Here is a 23,174-nt window from a genome sequence, read left to right as displayed (position 1 = left end):
GATATATTCTTTAAGTCATATTTCATCTTGTTTAAACCCCGCTTTTATTTATGCTGCCCTATCTATTGATATGACATTTGGAAGATTTTTAAAAATAAGGCACTTTAAACACGGAATTTCAGGAAAGTAATAAAATAAAATCTTTTCGTTTCTTGTACCTTACCAAATTAAGAGCAGACTAGTATTGAAAATTACCTGCAATAAAATAAAAATTGATATAAACAATGTCTTAAAAAAATAAAGAAACGAAACAATTATACACGACATACGAGTATAGTCTTCAAATTCATAAATAGGTATGTGTGGGATTTTCGATATGAACATCAAAGTTAGAAGTTTCGGGAGCAGTCCTTTCAGGACGACACGGTGGAGATGAGGCGAGATGTCGACCCCAGGTGATCCGTGCGTGTCGCCCGTCTCACAAGATTACCGTACGTTGCACCTCTGATCCCAGCACTATGAATGAAAGTGCTCCAGTGCATTCATTAGCTGCCGTTCGGAAGTCAACGCCGCGCCATTGTGAACGAACTTCCGCGATTCATTTCCTTTCATACTATTATGTTATTGAAGTGTTAATACAGCGACAATTTATCTATTTTTTTAGGTTACTCGGTTATTCAGTATCATGATCGAAGTATACATTTCAAAACTTTTCGTATTACTAACTAAAGCTTCCTTTAATTATAAAACACAGCCTGCGACTTTCACATGCCTCAACGATTAAAAAATAGTCTCCACTTATTCAACTGAACAAAAAGTCTCGACTGAAAATGGTCACCGTCGCCAGGCGCAAGATGGCGGTGTTTCCCACGCACGCACGCTATGAGAACGCGTCGCTTGCACATGTGCCTCATTGCGCGGGAAAACATTAGTTTGTTTTTTTTTTTAACTAAATCCATGTCAAGTATAATCAAGCGGGTTAGCGTAAACTTTTGGGTTACATTTTATTAAGTATTTATATTTTCAATCAAATAGTAAAAGCGATGTTATATAAAGCGTTAATTGAATTGAAAGTTGTTTACATAAAATATATATCCTGACTTCGTATTATATCTGTAAGTAAATTAAATTGGAAGCCAAAAACAACAAATCAAAACATCTGGAGATTTTCGACACACAAAGATTAAGAAGCTTATGTTTATATTATTAATCTAAAATCTGACAGTTTTGCTCGCTAGCAAACAGAGACAGAAATAGTACCTAGAATTGATTTTTCTCAACATACCGTATGACCTGATGCGACTTCATCCGGTATTACAACGGTAATTGCAACCCGTTTTCTCCCATCTCTGTGATATGAAATCGCCTGTCCTCGCTTACGCAACTTTTTGCAATATAGAACCCTGAATATTGTATAAGTAACCTAAACTGGCAGTACTTAACCATTGACTATTTTCTTCATATAAATAGGTAACTATATATACATATTATAAATGAGATATAAATGTTGGCGTAGACAGTAGCAGGCCTACACCCAGCGAAGGTTTCGGATCAAATGATGATGATAATAAAACGCATGATGAGAGTGGAGATGCAAAAGTAAGAAAGCGGTCTGGCTCCGACGCTGAATGGGATAACGCTCAGATGAGAGAGAAAGATGATGATAATAAAAAAAAAACTAATAGACTATAATATTAGTAATAGAAACATAAATAGTCAGGTAACATATAATAGTCAGGTAGTTACATATATTAGGGTATATTTATACAGCAGCTCAATTTCCACAGCAGATATGGATGACAGATGAAAGTATCCATCGAAAAATCTATAGCAAAAATACCATAACATTTTGTTCTCATACACAAATCGAAAACCATTCGAAAGAAATGCTGCTTCAAATTTCCAACCACTAAAATTTATTAAGATAACAATAGATAAGTAAGAACACTTGACAGAATCAAAAGAGGAACTCGACAATTAAAAATGTATAAGCAAGACATAATAGTGACAGACGAAAGAGAGGGATTCCGCATTAACTCTTAAGAAAAAAGCTTTTTCTCAAGGGATTTTAGAGGATAATGGATCTACTCTAGTCTAGGGGCTTGTGTGCATCAAAAAAGAAAACAAAAAAGCTGGGAACACGTGGTGGCCCGCATGTGGCCTCGATTCGGAGATTTAATAACAGACACACATGTTTTGTGGGCGGGATAAGGCTTATCTGGATTTTTAGACGAGTTTGCAAAACTAGGCTTTTAACATTTTATTTTTGCATTTGTTACTGATATATTTTTTATTTAGCTATCCTAAGCCTCCCCTTTCTATTTCCAACCATCCTTCGCTATTCGTTCGATATCCTTTTTCGAAGGCCAATAGTTCGTTAAACCATCGCATCTTCGACTTGCCTTGCGAACTTTTCCCACCAGTCAGGACCAAAGTTTCTGTTTGGCTCATTTTTCTATTAAAAAAATATTATTATAGAGAAGTAAGTTCTTTTTAACTCTAAGATGAGTTTTTTGATGACAAGTTTAGTGTCTTTACTGTATTCTGAATCTCGAAGTTTTGCAGTTATTATAACTGTAACATCAAACAGTGATTAATCCTCTTGAAACGCTGGTGGTGTAATGGTTAAGACGCCTGCGGATCGAAAGGTTCGAATCACAGAGTTTGTATACCAATCTGATTCATGTACCTATAGTAGTTTTCATAGACAACCACCTGTTTCTGGTGAAAGAAAACATCGTGAGGAAACATACTGGTTGATTGATTATTAAAACATATGTGTGTGAAATGGAGAAGACAATGGCAAATAGTGCCAAAAAAGTTATTGTGTATGTTTCATTCCACGTAGTTGACCATGTCCCTCAGCCACAAGGAAATACGCCTGTGGAAAAAAACAAAAACTACTTTGCCGCAATATATTCTATTGAAAAAAATATGATCCCATGCACATTCGATATTGAAATGTGCACTGTTTCTTCAATTCAGCCGCCTCTGTCCCAAGACATCCAACATGTTCTCCGATCTAATCCGATCAACTTCGAGAGCCCTCTCAGGCAAGCATTTACGGAATAAACTCGAACATTTTTAATTTGTCCGCTTTGCTTGTGTTAGGTCAGCTCTAATTAACCCCAGCAGCTGCTATGCACCACGAATGCTTTCGAAGCGTTTAAATAAATTTATTTATCCACGATTGTACGTTTCATAAATTATTTATGTAGATAGCTATATTATCAATTGAAGCAGTGGTGGTGTAATGGTTAAGACGCCCGCTCTGTGGACCGAAAGATCCCAGGTTCGAATTCTACTCGTGCCACATGAGTTTGTATTAATAATGCCAAGAAAGTTGCTGTGTGTGTTTCATTCCATGTAATGACCACGACCCTCAGCCCATGAAGAATACGACTATGAAGGAGATATTATCAATTAACTTTTTACCTCATCATCTTATATTCTGTCGATAAATTTACGAAATAGTACATTAGCACGAACTTATTTAGCATAAAAAAACTGCAGTGGCACAGTATAAATTTAAACAGTACTAATAATAATTTTAATTTTAATAAAAAATCGTCATATTCTAAAGTAAGTTTGAAGAATATTATTGTTGACATCACAATAACATGTAGGTATATAGTTTCTTTTAAACAATACCGTGTCATAGAGTAGAATAATCTAGAGCGAACCGCTTCCATCCGAACGGGACCGAATCAATGAATATCTGTAATTACGAGAACGTTTTTGAATCATCACTTCAATTGATCACATCGAGAGTGCGTCAGCGGAAGCTTATCATACGAAAGACACAAAAAAATTGCTGGTGTGAGGTTGGTGTGAGGCCTCGAACATCGCACGGGGCACCGAGCGTGACGGGGCGCGGGGCCACGAACGACTCTAACCGATGTGAACACGACATCAAATATCACTACTATCTAAACAAACAATAATAAACCAATTACACATTAATATATTCTTTATATCTCATTTTCGTGTGTACGGGTGCATTCTCGGTTGTACAACGCGAAGCAGTCGGCATAAAAATATACTACATTTTTTTAATGATTCGGCTGTATTTTTATAACTGGCCGCCTGCTTAAAATCGAGATATCGCTCCTCGGGAATGCGATTATTGACACTCCATTAGTCGCCTTCTACAATATCTATGGGAGGATCCTATTCTAGAGCGGACCCTAAATACACATTCGTATGTAAAGTTTAAAGAAATTTTACACACAATAATTGTCAGGCATACGTTTTGTTTACAAAATTCGTTCGAACACTATTGATGTATAAAAGAGCTGCCCCATTACACGAACAGGTTCAGCTTGCTGGGAATATTGTTTATGGTATGCAACTGGTGAAATTCTAGTTCTTATTTTGTCTCCGAATTTGGTATAACGAGATGGCGGGACTCGCGGTAAGGTGAGAGTGCCATTTTAGGAACAAAGGCTGCTTCGATATACTGTTGATTTTGTTTTGTTTTGCCATTGGTTACTTCCACGCTTCTTTATTTTATTCCGTCCTGTTTCAAACTAGTTTAAACGTTATTACTTATCCAATTATTAAAAGTATTACTCTCCGTTTTATGTATACATAACAAGTGTGCGAATAAAAATAAAATGCATTTACGACTTGTATTTATAAATGTAGCCTACTCTTTAGATAGGTATGGGTAAAGAAGATCCATAACTGATAACGGGGCACGAAACGTGGAATTGGCAAACATAGTTAATTAATGCATATTTAACTTGATTTTTGTCCACAGGTATAGTATCATAAAGCAAAGATCCTGTGATTTGAACACGTCTGAAATTTCAAATTTAACACGGACAGTAGTTATTGTCTAAATAAAAACGAATGTCTGCTACACGAGTGTTATAGTAATAAAATACACCATGATCGCTAGTTCAGTCGCTGGCCAATCGGCCCCTCATCTCCATTTAATAACAATCTAAACCACACACATATGGCAGCAAAACAAATGAGAAACCAGCGAAGCATTCCCAACCGAAATTATTCTATATTTAGGTAGATATTCCATTGAATAGAACGTAACGGTCAAACATATTTTTCATTAGTGTCGTCAACTAAAAGTATGATTACATATTGCAATATTCATACAATATGACCTCCCACATAGGCGCTAATAATATTGGCTCAGTTTTTTCGTTGGCCAACTATCCATTTCTAGGCTATTGCTAAATAAGTAAATTTAGGTACTCCCACATTTTGCTGACACAATTTTCTATGGTGAAAATGAAATTTTAGAATTATGCAACACATGCAAGGTACCTATTATTCGAAGAATATTCGAATTAGTTCTTATGTTCTTATTCGAAGTACGTTTCATGAAAATCTGTTGGTGTTGAAAATATTACTTCGATAAAACTTGTATGCACAATAATCGATGTGTGTGTGTGTCTTAAATCATAGAAAGAAACAGACACTGACAAGTAATTATACTTTTTATATAGAACTAACGACCAGCCCCGGCTTCGCACAGGTCCAATATTATGCATATGAATATGTTTTATATAGTACTTACATATAAACCTATGAGAGATCACACTGTGGTTTTCTTTCTAAACCTTAAACTAAAATTAAAAAGGTTTTGAGGATTCCAAGTCCAACCTATACCTACCTAGACCTAATATATTATATATTTTTTAAAATGTTTTAGCATAAAATTAGAATGAAATTTAGTTCATCAGTGGATTGGAATGTTTCGGAAATTGAGAATATCAAAAGTAAATCTTTTCATGACAAAGAGTATCCGAGATTTCAAGAATTTTAGCGTAATCTAAGAAATTTAGCGAAACCAGGGTTGCAATCTGCAACAGATGGCAACCCTGGTGGTGACAGGTGGCGGTTGACTGGTTGCGACGACCCTGCGTGCTGAAGACGATGCAATCAGTCAGAGTCTTAACGATCATAGGCTCGTATGACCTAACACTTGCTATATACTACCTGTGGCGACGTTGCTTGCCAAAGTACACACGCCCTGGTATTGTTTTGCTATCAGCCAGTAGTGTTTAAACGTTTTTGTACTTTTGGCGCAATCGTTGCCTAGATGTAGGTGAATCGAGTTTTTTCTAATCATGTGTTCGACTATACTAAATATAAATGCGATTGTGTACGTTTCTTTATCAACAACAGGAACATTGGATTGCGATGAAAAATTGACTATCAGTATATAGGATACTTTTTCGTCGGCGAAGTCGCGACCGACATCTACTTAGAGCCAACATAAATATGACGACCTCGGTGGCGCAGTGGTAAAGTGCTTGCCTCTGAACCGAGAGGTCCCGGGTTCGATCCCCGGTCGGGTCATGATGGAAAATGATCTTTTTCTGATTGGGGTTCCGGGTCTTGGATGTTTATCTATATATCTATTTGTTATAAAATATAGTATCGTTGAGTTAGTATCCCATAACACATGTCTTGAACTTACTTTGGAGCTAGCTCAATCTGTGTGATTTGTCCTAATTATATTTATATATTTATTTATATATAAAGACATCAACGCGTCTTCGTACAAAATTGCCATAGTTTATATTGTGTACCTAAATTATAATTTAGTGTGCAAATTTTATGGAGAAATCAGATATAAATAACAATTAGTCTAGTTCTAGTCATAGGCAAAGTTTTCGTGGGTCAAGTAGTGAAGTGGCTGCCCAGGAAAAAAATCTCCACGACTATAGTCCACAACTTACTTATTTAAGTAAAATTAATTATTTTCAATTATTCAGATAAGTACTAGACTTTGACAAGTACTTTATTATGTCAAATTATAATTTAATATCATTATAGTATTTATGAAAATACCAAAATACTAGAATTTCGGAAACTCGGAAAATCGGAATTATATAATTACAAATAAATAGCTACCATTTAAACAGCGGTGCTAATGCACGATTAGCAACGTTTATTTATTTAACCAAAATTCTAAGTTAAAAGTTTAATTAAAATTTAACTAAAACTTCAGCTAAGTAAGAACCGTCTACCAAAAACGTTCTTTATATGCACTGACAAAACAGGTATGGGATTTTTCGGGTTTAAAGCTATTTCGGGATAAAAATCGGTGCAAGAGATAATGCTTGAAAAGGTAACAAACAAACAAGCTTACTTTCGCATGTACTATATAATATTAGTTGGGATTGGGATAATAAAGTAATCTATGTTAAAATAATTTATTATCAGTAGTCATATACAGCATAGCGTGTAACTCCGCAACTTCCCGAATGCATTTTAATGCTTACGAATGAAATTTTCAAGCATAGAATAGACTTCTTTGCAAGCATGCATTTTATCCATGCTTGCGTGGCATTATGGAGTTGTCGACTTTGTTAACCATGTACATTATTTTGTTGTGATCAACTCACAGTCTGCATAATATAAATCAACTTGCTCAAATAGTTAATACTACCTACCTAACTCGACAGTGCCACCAGTACATTTCATGCTGGCTACATACATATCAATGTACACGGACAGAAATGCCAACGCGAATGCATTAAGCATTAGGTAGTTTGTACGAGTGATTTTATTTACCGCAATGAAAAACTGGCAATGTATGCTGAATTCGAAGTTCAGCCGCCATAATGTGTAGCCGGCACCATACTCGGTTGCTTTTCATCAACGTATGCCATAACATAACCAATTGTTAGTTAAAATAGGCCTAATTTAGTTTGATTTTCTATTAAAAACACGAGTGTATTCTTGTAATGGTGCCTATTATGGGTATGGGATGGCATCATGCTATATCGTGAGTAGGAGACGGTCTCGGTCGGGCGGCCGTCACGGCTTGCCGAATTCTCCCCTCCCTGCCTTCGGGAACACTCGGAAGTCTTCGGAAAACCTCGTGGCTCGTGGCCATCCCAATTCCTTGGGTGCGCATGACTCAACTTACTTATTGAGATCTATTGGTGTAATTATATCACATATTGTCATTATAATATTGTCCGAAAACGTAATTGACATTGATTAGTGTTGGTGATGAACTGATTAAATTTCTCGGGATATGTTTAATCGAATTGGAAGCACATAGGTAGTAGTGGCTTTGTCAAGTCACTGGCATCATAAAATCCTCATGACAAAACTGGTTTATTTCTTCTTCTTGTCATATTCCACGATGGCCGTCACCATTTTGTTCAATGGTACACACAAAACGACTTTCTGGACAATATCAATGGAGTGGTTTGCCCATTGCCTTCTCTATTTTGCCTGATATGTCAAACAAAGTAAAACAAAGTTCTCTACCGCCTCTGTTTGTTCGAGATAAACTCGAAAACTACGAATTTTCATGCGCTTTTCACCAATAGATAGTGAAGGTGAAGACTCCTGGTGAAGGTTTACCTAAGTTTATAATTTATTACGTTTTTAAAAGTATTAGGAATATGGATTGGGCCATGTAGTGTAAATCACGACTGCAATAAAGTATTATAAAAATTTAGTCGACAGACTGACAGATTAACGAGTTGGCCACCTAACATTAAACTTCTATGTACAGTCAACAGCACAGAGTTTACAATGTATTTAGGTAGGTTGATGTGCTTTTGACTGTACATCGACACGACGTCATACAATTTGTCATTGACCTTAGCCAGTTATTTGGCTAAATGGCCACTGTAATTTGCCGTGTACTGGTGTACTACAATGTTGTAATATAATTAGGGTTGCAACTTAGAGAGAGAAAGCTATAGACTCCCTCACATATCTGTATAAAGTTCGTATTAGAAATACATGACATGAAATGATATTATTTCGGCCCTCTTATTAGACCTTGTATTAGATTGCGCCGAAAAGTTGTATCTTCTATCTCTTTTAGTTACTTACTTAATATAAAACGACAATACTTTCTAAGGAAATCCTTTACCCAGAGGATAATTTTAATTTTCACTAATAAACAAAGAAAACTGATAAAAACGATAAAAAATAAAATATACAAAAACAAAACGGTTTCATTCATAATTCATTCAAAAAGTTTTGGTCATAAGCTCTCGATATAACAATGGACCCATTGAATACAGTGCGTTCACAGCCCGGCCACGCTTACCCCAAGATCAAACGTTTGTCACTCAAATATTCAAATGTGGTCACAAGGTTTCGTGTTTTGAAACAAAGTCGAGCCCTGTCTATTGTATTTGTAAACTACTTAAGACAATGCAGTCACAGATAGAGACAAAGATTTATAATAATATTATGAGCAACACCGCCGCCGCCACGTTTAAATAAAAGAGTAGACCGTCGTGTGATAGTGAAGGTCTTCGGTTGTTTCGCACCACGAGCCGATAGTGGAAGCATGGTGCGAATCGACCAAGAGTCTTATTTTTAACTAGCTTTTGTCCGTGGCTTCGCCCGCGTAACTTTGTGGCTTCGTCCGCTCATAAATTATTATTGTCTTAATATCTCTGGTCTCAAGCCACGTATCGCGATGAAAATTATACTAATTTACAGATTTTACTTATCTGAACCCACTTATCTTTAACTTACTGGACTGAAATTTTGTATTCGGATGACAATTTATAATGATAGGCATGACCTAAGTAAAGTACAAACAATATCAGCTCCCGATGAGAGAACTCCTCAATGGTTTAGGAACTTCAAAAATGATTTATTGTCACGCGTTGAATGCAATAAAATCTCTGATGACTATGGAAACTTGTGTCGAAAATTACATTTTTGTAAAAAAAAACTCAATAAACTCGATATAATTAACATCATCTTTTGTAACCGGTCTGGTGAACGAAACTATCTCTTAAATATGTTGATACGAGCGGCGGACATCCGCCAAACAGCACAGTTAGTGTCCAAACCCGTGGAGCAACATTCAACAAAAATCCGACACGATAGGGTTGACTACTTCAAGATTTTGTTTAAAGGTGCTCCCACACAGCGTGTTACGTCCTTTCATAATCATTCATGAGAAAAGAGTGTCAAAGACAGCAAGTGATATAACATTTGGTAAAAACGGCTATTTAAATGAAATCTTTCACTATCTTATTATGTTTGGATGCTTTGCAGATGCCGATCCAAAACCTGTTTTAGTTGTAACCCGAGAATTCATAAAGTACGATCATAAAGTACTTAAAAGCAATGTAGCTCCAAACATCTATAAAATGATCCCACAATGCAGTAAAGTAGAACTAAATACTTAATGTCCACATAAATGTCCAGCTATGGATAGAAAGATTAAAGGTCAAATTAGTGCCGATGAAGGATTTTGCATTTATTACGAAAAATATTTGAAAATGTCCAACAATGAGAGCACCTGCGTGTGCAAATAATTGCGTTTTATTAGCGTTTCAAATTATTACTATTGTCAGCACATCGTTTAAGTGTGTAAATGCTATGCTTGGAATTAACATTAATACGCAGATTCCGTATTTTGAATATTCTAGAACATTGCCCTGGAGGTATTTATGAGTAATGTCTTTGTTTCTAAAAAACATCGAAGTCGATCCTGAGAGGACTTAGGAAACTGCAGAATATAAAAAAATAAAATCCTCTGGAATCACACTATCTATTGGTGAAAACCGTACAAAAATCCACCCGGTAGGTTTTGAGTATATCGGATATAGGCAGACAGACAGACATGAGGGCTTCTTTTTTAATATGTAATGATGTTCAATATTTATGATGCTCAATCAAATTAAGGATCTGAGATACAACCCTAGTATGTTGAGATTGGTTGGACACCCAATCAACTGTAAACATCTTTGTTAATAAAGTTTTAAATGGCGACTCACTTATGATGTCGGCGATAAGATTTTGAAATCAAATTAAGTCCGCCAATTTTTGCAATCAAATAATTTAATCAAAATTATTAAAACCTTCTTTCGGTTTCTTTTCTTACACTTTTTATGGATATGGATAGCCAGCCATATCCTGTGTGTAGTATGGAAGTAATATGTACCGCCTATAATATTAATACGTTTCGAGGACATTTATCCGACTAATATTATAAATGCGAAAGTTTGTGAGGATGTATGTGTATGTTTTTTACTCTTTCACGCAAAATCTACTGGAAGGATTGTTATGACATTTGATACACGGGTAGACTATGTAACCTGTAATAACACACAGAGCAATTTTTATCCCAAAACTCTTACGGGAGCGAAGCTCCGGGGCGCAGCTAATAACAAGGTCACAACACAATCAGTATTCTTATTATTCTTATATGTATAAAATGCTTAAGTAAAAGTAAAGTAGTTTTTATTGAACGAATAAAAAATGTTTTATTCCCAGCTTGATGCAAACGTCTATATAAACACCAATACGACAAAATCACGGATGATAGAAAAAAAAGTATTACTTGCAATAGAATTGTCAACTATAAGCATAATTGATGTAATTTTACAATTAAGACCATAGTGTCTTCTGAGATCAGTATTAGGCAGTGGACTCATCTTTAATGAGAGGTGTCACGGTGACCACGTCACGAGATAATTGATGCTCCGAAGTCTGCGCACCAATGGGCTCTTGCAGAAATAAGAAAAACAAGTGGTTTTATATAGATTAATTCTTCATTTTAAATGCGAAAGTTTGTGAGGACGTACACGTAGTTTTGTTTATCTTTTAGACAAAATCGACTGGATTGTCATGAACTTTCGATTGTCAATTCTCACGGGAGTATAAAGCCCTAGGGTGCGGCTATAGTAATAACTAGGTATCCTTACATGTTACAAAACAAAGCCCTCTGCCGCGTCAGTCTGTCTGTCTGTTCGCGATAGAGTCAAAAACAACTGCATAGATTTTCATGTGGATCGAAAGGTCCTAGGTTCGGATTTTACTCGTACCACATGAGTTTATATACTTATCTGACTCATGTATAAGTACTTTTTATCGACCACCACTTGCTTCCGATGAAGGAAATCATCGTGAGGAAACATGTATAGTATACTTATAGGTTTATTACTTGTTTGTGAAATGGAGAAAGCAATGGCAAACCACTCCATTAATAGGGACGAGAAGTTATAGTGTGTGTTTCATTCCGTACTTCTTTTCTTGACAGAAAAGAAGAAAAACTTCATGATGAAACACCGACAAAAACGTAGCTTGTAAATAAGAAGATATTTTATTCTAACTAGTCAAACAGGAACGCGGCATCTTATATAGAAAGCGGTTACCACACCTTCAACACCAGGGCTGTCGCGCAAACCGACCCTGAATCAAGTTTTTGACGTAGTTTTGTAGAACTAACTCCACATACACAACATGGATTCAAGGAAAACCATGTCACAATCTTATACTACCTTGATATTTGTTAAGTTCATTATAATTCAGTGCGTTTAAAGAGAATTACGCCGTTCTATATCGCATGTACGGTATTTTATTTGTGTTCGTACATCGCTTATGGTGTAGAATGTTAATAGTTTAATTGGTATGACCATGGGAGCGCGCGGCATACGGCCCGAATGTTTGTGTCCAATAGTACGGTTTCGGTTTTGACAACTATATAATTGAAAATTCCGTAGTTGTTACCATCCCAACTATTTTTTCTCGCAATAGGAGAAAATGTTGGTTTTTTTTTTGTTAAGGTTATATTTTGTTGTGATGTTTCCATTTTTTCTCTTGTTTTACCTGGATGTATGAAGTATCTATAAATTGTGACTTTTTGCAGTAATTTAGGATTTCCTTGTGTTATTTTTTCCTATTAAGTACTATGTAACGATTTCTCCGATTGTAAATATGTAAAAGACTCCATTCATAATGGAGTCTTGTACAAGATAAATATTTAAAATTGATAAAACTATATGATGTACCTACATAAATAGTTTTCGTTATTAATACGTTTTCTCTTAAATTTTATATCCGAGCGAAACTCGGTCGCCCACTTTATTATACAGTACTGTATCAGAAAATATGGGAAAATTATCTATAATTTTTATTATGTCAATGACCTCGGTTGGTCATATCGCCTTACTACCAAGACCAACATATGGCAAGCGCCCCGGTACATCGGCTGTAAGACCTGTTTGTAAAAAAAAAACATTTTAGGGCTGTTACTCTTATGTTATTAAATGGTTCGGCCTTAAAGATTTAAAATTAAGATTATTAATTAAATCAAAAGTTGAGATAGTTCAAAATTTCGAAGAAACTAATCATATACAGGGTGATTTCTTATATATTGGCATTATTTTATCTACATGCTCAGTCGATGAACAACTTTTCGTAAGGAAGCAACCTTGATATCGCGAAAAAATTCAGCTTATTGTTCCACAACTTAGGTATTTAATTTTGTATTGAACAGCTGATTTATTTCTCGCGATTTCGGAGTTACTCCCATACTAAAAGTTGTTTAGAATCATGGACTGAGCATAAATAAATACCTAAATAAAATAAATATATTAGGACAAATCACACAGATTGAGCTAGCCTCAAAGTAAGTTTGAGACTTGTGTTATGGGATACTGACTCAACGATACTATATTTTATAATAAATACATATATAGAAAATGATCTGATTTCTGATCAGTCAGATTATTTTCCATCATGACCCGACCGGGGATCAAACCCGGGACCTCTCGGTTTGGAGGCAAGCATTTTACCACTGCTCCACGATGTATAAAAAGTCACAGTCTAAGCATGTAGACAAAATATTGCCAATGTATAAAAAATCACCCTGTATTTGCAATATATTATTATAGGTAATATTTGCTATTACTACATATAATGATGTTTTTAAATTCCACATTCCATCGCCGTTTCCCGATCATGGAACGGAGTCCCTTCGTCATACCGGTTTTGGATGATATACTAAAGTGATTTGGCTTAGTAGGTCTGAGGCATTGAGTTTTGGCATACGGGTAAATGTGGTATAATTAACTTTTAGGTTAGGTTAGGTTAGTTATGTGTAAACCGTTATGAGTAAGAACGTCATGCTTAAAAATCATTACCTATGCCATAATACAGTATGTTATATTACATTATGGCTTACATTTTTATGCTAACAGATAGACACCCGCAGATAACATAACTCATACAAAATTTTGTTTTTTTTTTTGTAATTTGTTAACACAAATGGAACTTAAACAAACGGGATATAATAATAACTAAGTAACTTATGTGTATATTTACTTTATAATACATTGACTTTATAATATATTTTACTTAAGTAACTAACATAAATGTACATTAAACTTCGAATAGTGAATTGGCCTCAGCTAATTCCATCCTTAGCAACCTCGACAGCTTGTCCTCAACGTATCGCTGACAACCCTGCGTGTCTCATTGTTGTCACAATCAAAGAAACGATGATATCTATCTCTCTGGGAAGTCTGCTGGGGCTAGATACTATATTATATGTTATTTACTATATTATTACTTTTGCCCGCATCTTCGCTCGCGTTTATTTTGTGCCCATAACTTATTATTGTCTTTCGGATTCTAAACAATGTATCGCGATGAAACCTATACTAGATTATAAGTAAGACCGTGAAAACCGCCGCATCAAATTGTATAAAGTAGTTTTTGCGTGATGTGTGAACAAACAGACAGACAACAATTCTAAAAAAAAATGTTTTCATTTCCGTTAGAAGACCTCCGTTAAAAACCGCCCTTAAAACATTCGTTAATAAATTGTCTCTATAGACATGTAAATATACAAATCGAAAATCCGTGCATTCATTTTTGAGAACAGTCAGACGCGGCGGAGAACATGGTTTTATATTTATAAGATATATATACGTAAGGATTATAGTGCTCATAAATTCAACTCATAAGTCGACGCGTTAAGAAATTGAAAAAAATTATTACGAGAAATATAATTTTTAGCGCGGGGACAAAACCAATTTGCATTATTTATGTTTTTATGTTACAAGATAGCGCCTTAATGGCTAGCAGATAATGTTTATATAATTACTTTGTACAAGGCCATAGATTCGTATCGCACTGCGACCGAGCTCTGATTTTTTCATTATGTTGTATTAACCCAGTCTGTCTTAACCAAATTCAACCCTAATTATTATATAAAATTTGTAAACTATACGAGTATATGTATAGTACTAGCTGCGCCCGGGGATTCGCTCCTGTGGAAATTTTGGGTTAAAAATACCCTATTATATTACAGGTTTATATTCTACCCGTGTACAAAATTTCGTAACAATCCTTCCGGTAGATTTTGCGTATAACACACATACGTACCTCACAAACTTTCGCATTTATAACATTAGGATAGAATAACATGATAATAATTATAATTTGCCTATTATTTAATAGGCAAATTAGTCTTTGGGAGATCCTATGTCCAGCAGACTTGTTGTGGCTGAGATGACGATGAGATACTTAAATAATTTATGTATATTTAAACTATTTTAGTACATTTATTAAAGACGCCAAATATTATATTTAAATTAAAGCCTTCTTATATTAGTTCTAGGTAGAACGGACCTTCGACTCTGATGCCTTACTGGAAGTAACTGGGAAACGCTTAAATGAAAGAGAGAGAAAACTTCTCATATCTCAAAAATATAACTCAAAAAAATACATACTGATGTATTTTTTTGAGTTATTATGATGAAAGCAATCGCTAGCTGAGGAATGGAGAATTCGCCACGGCAAATTTTATATTTCGCTTTGCTTTCAAAATTTACTTCGCTGTCAGATGTTGGAAATAAATTCAGAAAAATTATATAATTTGTTTTCTTTTGTAGTCCAATTAATAAAATAAAGTATGTTCAAACATACTTAATTTTTTTAGGGAGCTGTACTTCGAGAGGAAACGACGAAACACTTATATTTATTTATTTATTTATAGGCTATTAGCGGCCCGTCCCGGCTTCGCTCGGATAAGAAATAAATTATAAACCTAAACATTCTCAAGAATTACACAAAATTCATTCATATATAGGAATAGACAGACAGACAGCGCGATGCGACTTGTTTTATACTGTTTAGGTGGTCTCAGCTGTATAAATTTACAAAGGAAGACAAAAGAAGAAAATTTTCTTTTTTTTCCTGTTTCATAACATTAACCTGCATTTTTAAATTAAATACTACGGTTTTTGACTCTATGAAAAAAAATTAAAGTCGTCTCAATGATAATATCTATAAAACAACGCACTAAATTTATAGATTTTCTCATTTTTCGTAAATATTTATCTAATGTTTAACCTACTTTGCTTCTCAATGCAATAATAATTTCTGAGATCAGGACGGTAGATTTTGACATTTTCTCAACGGAGCAATGGGGCGTGGTTCTTACGCACTCTTATCCAAATGTTCGCATTTTTTATTACTGCATTAACTGATGTATGTTCTTATGTGCTATCTACTCGACACATATTGTGATAAGCTCTATCCCCTGCAAGCTGATAGGTCTCCCGGTCAGTTATCGCCAAACAATGCGAAAATAAAGAGCATGGACCAAACAAAGCCGGTTTATCGCCTAAAACAATGCCGCCATCTTGCAATTCGGCTGTTAAATTAACAAAACATCGATATTTTTTTTAATTTTTTGGCATTATGACTAAGAGAGCAATTGCTCAGTCGCGCTCCGTTGCGACGACGCACCACGTTGTAGCTCTTTCTATAGAAACTGTCGACATTGACATGAGTTGACGTAACTTCATACAATTTCTAGGTTCTTCTCATGGAATTAGTAGGTATTCTTACCTAAATAAATTGTTGTATAAATGTATACACGATGCGCCGCTAAAGTTTCGCAAACTGTTCGACGACAGTGTTCGATGACAATTTTATTGAATCTATTCCATATTTTAAATGCTAAAGTAGTTCCCCAACCTGCTTGCACCGCTCTTGGCCGATTTTGATGATATTTGAAATAGCTATACCGCGGGCGATGTCGCGGGCAACGGCTAGCACAAAATAAATTACAGGACAGTTTAATGACTCATCGGTATTTTTACTTTTGATTATCTTATTGCGAGTTTTCCTCAAAGTTGTTCTTAAATTGTATTAATTCTAATGAAATAATGACACAATGTACTTATTGATAGCGCCTCTACAATACGGTAATGAAGTCATCCTAGTACAGTTCTCAAGCACGTATGATTGACCCAAATATAGCTCGTATTCGTAGGCATAAAAGTTCAAATTTCGGTGACAATTTGTTATGCATTTGACACGTTTTATTTTTGTGCATGTGTGTGTTGATGCGATAGCGAAATGCTAACAATTCATTACAATCAACTGGAACTGCATGTCAACGTGCCTGCAGTTTTGCAGTGGTAATAGAAGCGTGAATGGATTGGTACAGTTCGACGAGCGGTTGACTGTACTTTTTGTATGACGAGTGTGTTAATCGTTTCAGGCGCAGAGTTGTACAAGATGAGTTTAAGTGCTTTAGTAAAACCTTTTGCACCTCTCGACCACATACGATGAAAGTAGTTGTAATAATAACGTGCCAATTGACGTAGCAATATCCACCGTAGTACCTACGTGTATGTACCAGAGATTCATTAATTGATGAAATACTGAAACACCACTGTGGCGTGTGGTTCCGCCCTAAAATAGGTACCATTCCATATTAAATTTCTCCATTGGATGTCGGACACGCACAGCCTAGGCAGTTGATAGGCAAAAATAGCATTCCTAAGAACGGTTGACGTCATGTAGACGGCAGGTTGTAAAATTACAGCCGAATATTAAAATTGTAAACCCGGGCTTCGTGGCTTCATAGCTTCGAACGCAGCGGAGAACACTAGGAGATTAGACAGGATGATATAACCAAGAAATGAATAAATAAATTAATCTCGACATAATTATCGCAAATAATTTAATTTAAAAACACTTTATTTACTAACATCATTACATTGTACAAAACAAAGTCGCTACCCGCTGTCTGTGCCTATGTATGCTTATATCTTTAAAACTACGGAACGGATTTTGATGCGGGTTTTTAATAGATAGTTTGATTCCTGGGGAAGGTATAGGTGAATAATTTATTAAGGTTTTACCCGAGCGAAGCCGGGACGGGCTACTAGTTGGGCCGTTATTACCGCATTAAATGACGCATATTCCAAAACATTTTCAACCCTCTCGGCGGGGGTGTATCCTGCCCGGGCCCGAATGCCGAACACTTGTGCACGCCACCCGACCGGGATGCTTCGAATTTCTTTAATCATTTTTTTTATCAATTTCCGTTCTATTTAAATGCAGGAAATGGTACTTATAGTTTTTCTGACAAAGATCACTCAGTTGATTTGGAGTAGATATTCCTATATCAACTTATGTTCTTTACTTCAGTTTTCCTTCCTACTTCAGTAAAACATATTGGTGACTGTGTTTATTATATTCCCTAATCTTTACCGTTGTTCTTATGAAACACTATAGTTTGTAGCATTTCAAAAATAGTAACATTCTAGACGTGAAAAAGTAATTTAATTTACAAAAATCTGGCTAATATTAATACTGTGTGTGTAATACAAATATTGTTTATTCAGTGCTAGATATTGCCCGTGGCTTCGTTCGTTTTTTCAGTGTTAAATATGCATACCCGTGGACGGTGAAACATGTAGATTTAAGTTTTTCTTTTGACACCACATTGTAAAAAAAATTAAACTCATGTTTTTGCAAATAAATAACCTTTGTCTTTGTCTCCATGGTAATTTTAAGATAAAATATAGCAATATAGCAATCTTGGACAATGTACCTTTCTAATGGTGAAGGAATATTTGAAATCGGTTCGGTAGTTTCGGAGATTATCCAACTCAAACATACAAACTCACAAACGCTTACCTCTTTATAATAATAGTATATATAGATGGTGTTACAAAAAAGCTCATTGCTCTGATTCTATGTGGTGGGAGTTAGGCTGCTTCCAATAGACATACTTAGGTTACAGAAATAATTCGTGCAAAAAAGTTTTAAAAGTTAATATTATAAACTTGATTGCAGCAGCCCTACGCCACAGTTTAAGTAATAATACTCCAGTACTTCCACAGCACATTAATTAGTCTCTATTACTTAGTTATCTGTGACAACCTCTTCTAGTTGGAATCAAGTTAATCGCGTTTCTCTTCCGCCGCTAGCTTGGAACCGACTAGTTAGTGCCAACTGCTTTTACCAGCCTTATAAAGAGTGACTCTCCATAACATGTATACATTCGACCGCATGTCAAGTTACCCTACCTGCGTCTCTATGTCGAGGTAACAGCGGCGAGTTTGCAATAAATTCAGGTAGGTTGAAGTTATGTTCAATGTTCTGCACTGTCTTATATCTTCTAATACAGGGAAAATAACTAATTTCTAAATTGAAGACGGACAATTTGTTTAGAGGTAGCTGTTATATAAATTTTTGACGTCAATAAGTGATGTAATGTATTCTTGAGTTAAATTTAGAATCTGTACTCGGAGACTCTAAACGGTATCTTTTAGGAGAGACGTAGGTTAAAGTTAATTATTATTTATTTTTTAGACTGATATACACTTGAACAATCAATATTTATTTATTTCTTTGTATATTTATTTCACTTAAGATATAATTGTGAAATAAATAAAAGATATGTGTGTATGTATGTTTGTTTGTTCTTTCACCCAGGATTGTTATGAAATTTGGCGCAAACATACAGAAAGGTGGAATAGAATAACATATAGGTAGAATAACATACAGAATACTTTTTATCTCGAAATTCTCATGGGAACAAAACACTACAACATACTTATTATGTCATCAAACTAAATTTAGTACATTTGTACTTTATTATTTCTGTCGCGTCACCAGCTGGTCTCCGCGGTATCCCTGAGACTCAGAAATCAGTCGGCACTGCTATAGGTAATTACTTTGTCACGCAATGTCGCGCTGGCCTTATAACACATCTCACAAAGCTCACATTGGTAGAGCAGATAGGCGAGTTCACTGGCATTGCTATGTGAAGAAGAAGAAAACCATATACATTATACTCTTGATTATACTAAACAACAGGTATTGAACGCGCTTGTTGTTTAGTATATAATTATGCAACGCGAAAGTTTAAAATTAGTTATAATCAATATCTATGGAAATGACATCTATCTATCTATTACATTGAAATGATTAATAATTGTATGATCGATGATATTTTGTATTGGACATTTGGGCCCCGAGAAGAAACATATGTTTTTATATATAAATAAATAAAAACAAAATGAGTACATACGAATTTGTTTCATTATAACATCTCCAACGGCAAGGTTTCATGAGCTAATTCGTGCTTCGGAATTCACGTGAAAAGAAAAGTAAAGTAAACCAAACGTAAAATCGACTCGCCCAGTGTGAACTAAGCAAGGCACCCAATAGTAAGACTTTCTATTGGTACTGACATAACCTTTTTTGCAGTCACTTATAGTGATACTCGCACATAATATCAAACTCAGGGACAGAGGTGTCTGAAAATCAGCAGCAGAAGCTGAGACATTCCTTTGTCACCATGTTCGTATAAAATGTATCTCTAAAACTAAACTAAATATTATATTATGTTAAAGTATTGTAATACTATTTTTAAATTAATCATTAAATTGAAAGTCTGTACAATCTGTACTGGTCAAAACGGCTATAGTTTCTCGTTGGTCCAATCAGTTACAGTTAGTGATGTGCCGTTTTTTAAACTTTCGAGAATACACGGAAAAGGTCGAGAAATATTCTCGTAAATTACCGCGATTTATTCAATCGCTGTAGTGAAATTTACCACGAGACGTCTTTTGGATTCTCAAGGGAAGAAATTTTCGAGAACAAATAATTTAACTGATCCATCTACACATAACGAAAATAGGCACACATTAACATAATTCTTCTAAGGACCATAAACAAATCATACAAAGTAAACGTCTATGTAAACAATAACTTGTACAATTCGATTCTTAAAAAATAAAAGCAACACATGAGATTGTGTTTACCTTTGGGGTGACCGCAAAAGTGTTACGTTTTACGCTACCGAGATACGCTATACTGTGTCGGCCATAAATGGGTTTAGGCCCGGGCAAACTGGGCATAAATATTTTTACCCAATGTAAACCCATTGCAGACCTTTAAGGTTATTTTAAATTGAAACAAAGGACAAAGTATTACAATATTATGCTCACATTGTGTTATTATAATAATGGACTGGCAATTAATATTTAAACTCTTAAATGTGTATTATATATTTTTTTTGCAATAATATTGAGGTTAAAAGGTTGATAGATATATGAACTCGTTAATGTAACTTCTACAGAAGAAACATAAATTACAACTTTAAAATTAAATTTGTAATATAAGAAAGAAAAAAATATTAATGAAATAAAAATATTGCATAAAAATTAAAATCATTTCCATCGTGTTTTCAGCATTGCAGGTATCAATCTATCAGTCAATAACTTTTTCTAATCTGATAATGTGGATTTCATCTTCTACTTATCACTTTAGAAGAACGAGTATGTACCTACCTACCTACTACTTTTGTAGGCCATAAAGAAAATCTGTCACATTACTTCATATGAAAGAAATTAACATGCGTATGTATGTACTGTAGACGATATTACCATAACATTAAAAAATACTCTACTTTCTTAGTGTGAGGTAAAGTGAAAAACCATAGGTATCAAAACGTAGGCTTGGGGTCAACGGAAAAAATACCTTTAATAGGTATTGAAACTTTAATCCAATAATGGCGAGGAAATGAAACTTAAACATAAATAAAATACGTGCATCGTTGGCAGGTATTAGATTTCAGGTATCGGACGATCTCAGCATTTCTGTAATTGGTACGTTCGTGCCACAGTTGACACTACACTTTCTAAGTTTTGTTTGACAAAGAACCATCCAAATGTACTCTGACCCTAACCTCTCCTCCTCTTTTTTACTTCTCAACAATAACAAACAATTGAAAGACAAATCATTAGAATAACACAAAATGAAACACATTTAAATTAAGTCTGCATGTAATTGAAGTTTGTAATAAAATATAGTCGACAACGGACGGCGTAAGACAAGCACAAGGCTTGACGTCATAACTTTTGCAAGTAAAAGCCTTACAAATCATTGACACGGGATGCCAGTGACGAATGGAACATGGGACGGAGCGTTGCCGCCAGTAGACAGACACTTCGAAGCTTCATCAGTTCGACCCCATAGATAAGTCAATTGATCGAATTCCCCGACAATATTAATTTCTCGTCCAATTAAGGTTTGTTATGTAAACATTTTTACAGTTAAAGGTTAGACATGTTTTGGAAATCGTACCTCTTTCTTGGAAGTCCGCTGAGGCCGCGACCGAAGCCAGGAGCACGAGGAGTGTCACGCACCACATTGTCAAAGCCTCGGGCTCACAGCACAGGACATGCTACACAGTTTGAACACATGGACACAGCACAGTCGCACACACGTCCTCTCACTCCGACAGCGCTGACGGTTTATTCGACGGCGCGCACGCAGCGCTCGCGGTTTAGTATTTTGGTCAAAGATTTTATTGTACAGAAGGTTTACGCAGTACACTTTATTTAAATTCTATGATATACAAAATGTCATCACTTTCCGTAGTGATTAACAGAGACACATTGATTTGGAGAAAATGTCACACTAAACCATGGTTAATGTTATGATGGTAAAGTTAATGTAGTAAACGTCCCACGGAGTAGTCAAACCGAAATTCGGGTTCGGTTTTTGTCCAAATTTTGGTCGATGACCGACGCCGAAGCTTTCCAACCAGTGGTTAAAACAACATAAACAGTTTTCATTTGTCAGAGTTGTAAGAATTGCACTAAGTAATCTTGCTAGTTTGGAAAATTGCAAATCGACCGTGGACGACAGTTCACGACAGACAGACGACATCAGTAGCTCATGTTTATGGTCTGTCTCTTCTACGTCATAATCTTTGGCTGCATAGTAGCGGTTTTTGAGGCTATATCGCGCCGTCGTCGGCGCACAGCGCAGGTAAGCCTTCGGGGCGATCATTCCATAGCTCGGAGAATGCCGGGGAGAGGGGGAGGGGAAGGGGGGATCCGGGGCGATGCTCAATGCACCCGGCGGGATGAAAGGAGCAAGGTTTCTGGTCTATTCACAAAAACCCGTGCGAAAGTTGTAGCTCAGGTGGTTGTTCATTTTATTTTGGTAAATTATATGGTATGTGAAGCGACACCGCTCAATGGATGAATATGATAATGGTACCTTTGATGGCTTCGGACTGATAAAAGAGGAACAAAGGATTCAACTATTCTACAACATCGTACAGACAGCATATTAATTTACCCGATGTAGTCTTGAATTTTGTTTTAGGTAAGTATTATGGTCTGCTAGTAATGTTACCCATTTACTTTTTGACA

At 35.5% G+C, this 23,174-nt stretch overlaps 1 protein-coding gene across 1 annotated transcript in view; it reads right to left on the bottom strand.

Annotated features, from left to right (window-relative positions):
* Egfr (Epidermal growth factor receptor) overlaps window positions 1-22,252 on the bottom strand; it is a 101,443-nt gene extending 79,191 nt beyond the window's left edge. Inside the window, exon 1 of the mRNA XM_053768890.2 lies at window positions 22,096-22,252. Coding sequence (XP_053624865.1) covers window positions 22,096-22,162 — 67 coding nt within the window. The 5' untranslated portion in view covers window positions 22,163-22,252. The remainder of the gene's footprint in view (window positions 1-22,095) is intronic.
* Window positions 22,253-23,174: the final 922 nt, after the last annotated feature.

This window comes from Plodia interpunctella, chromosome Z (assembly GCF_027563975.2).
Source record: "Plodia interpunctella isolate USDA-ARS_2022_Savannah chromosome Z, ilPloInte3.2, whole genome shotgun sequence".
Taxonomy (NCBI): Eukaryota; Metazoa; Arthropoda; class Insecta; order Lepidoptera; family Pyralidae; genus Plodia; species Plodia interpunctella.
Note: the sequence above shows the minus strand (reverse complement) of the source record. Positions and strands in the feature narration are given on the sequence as shown.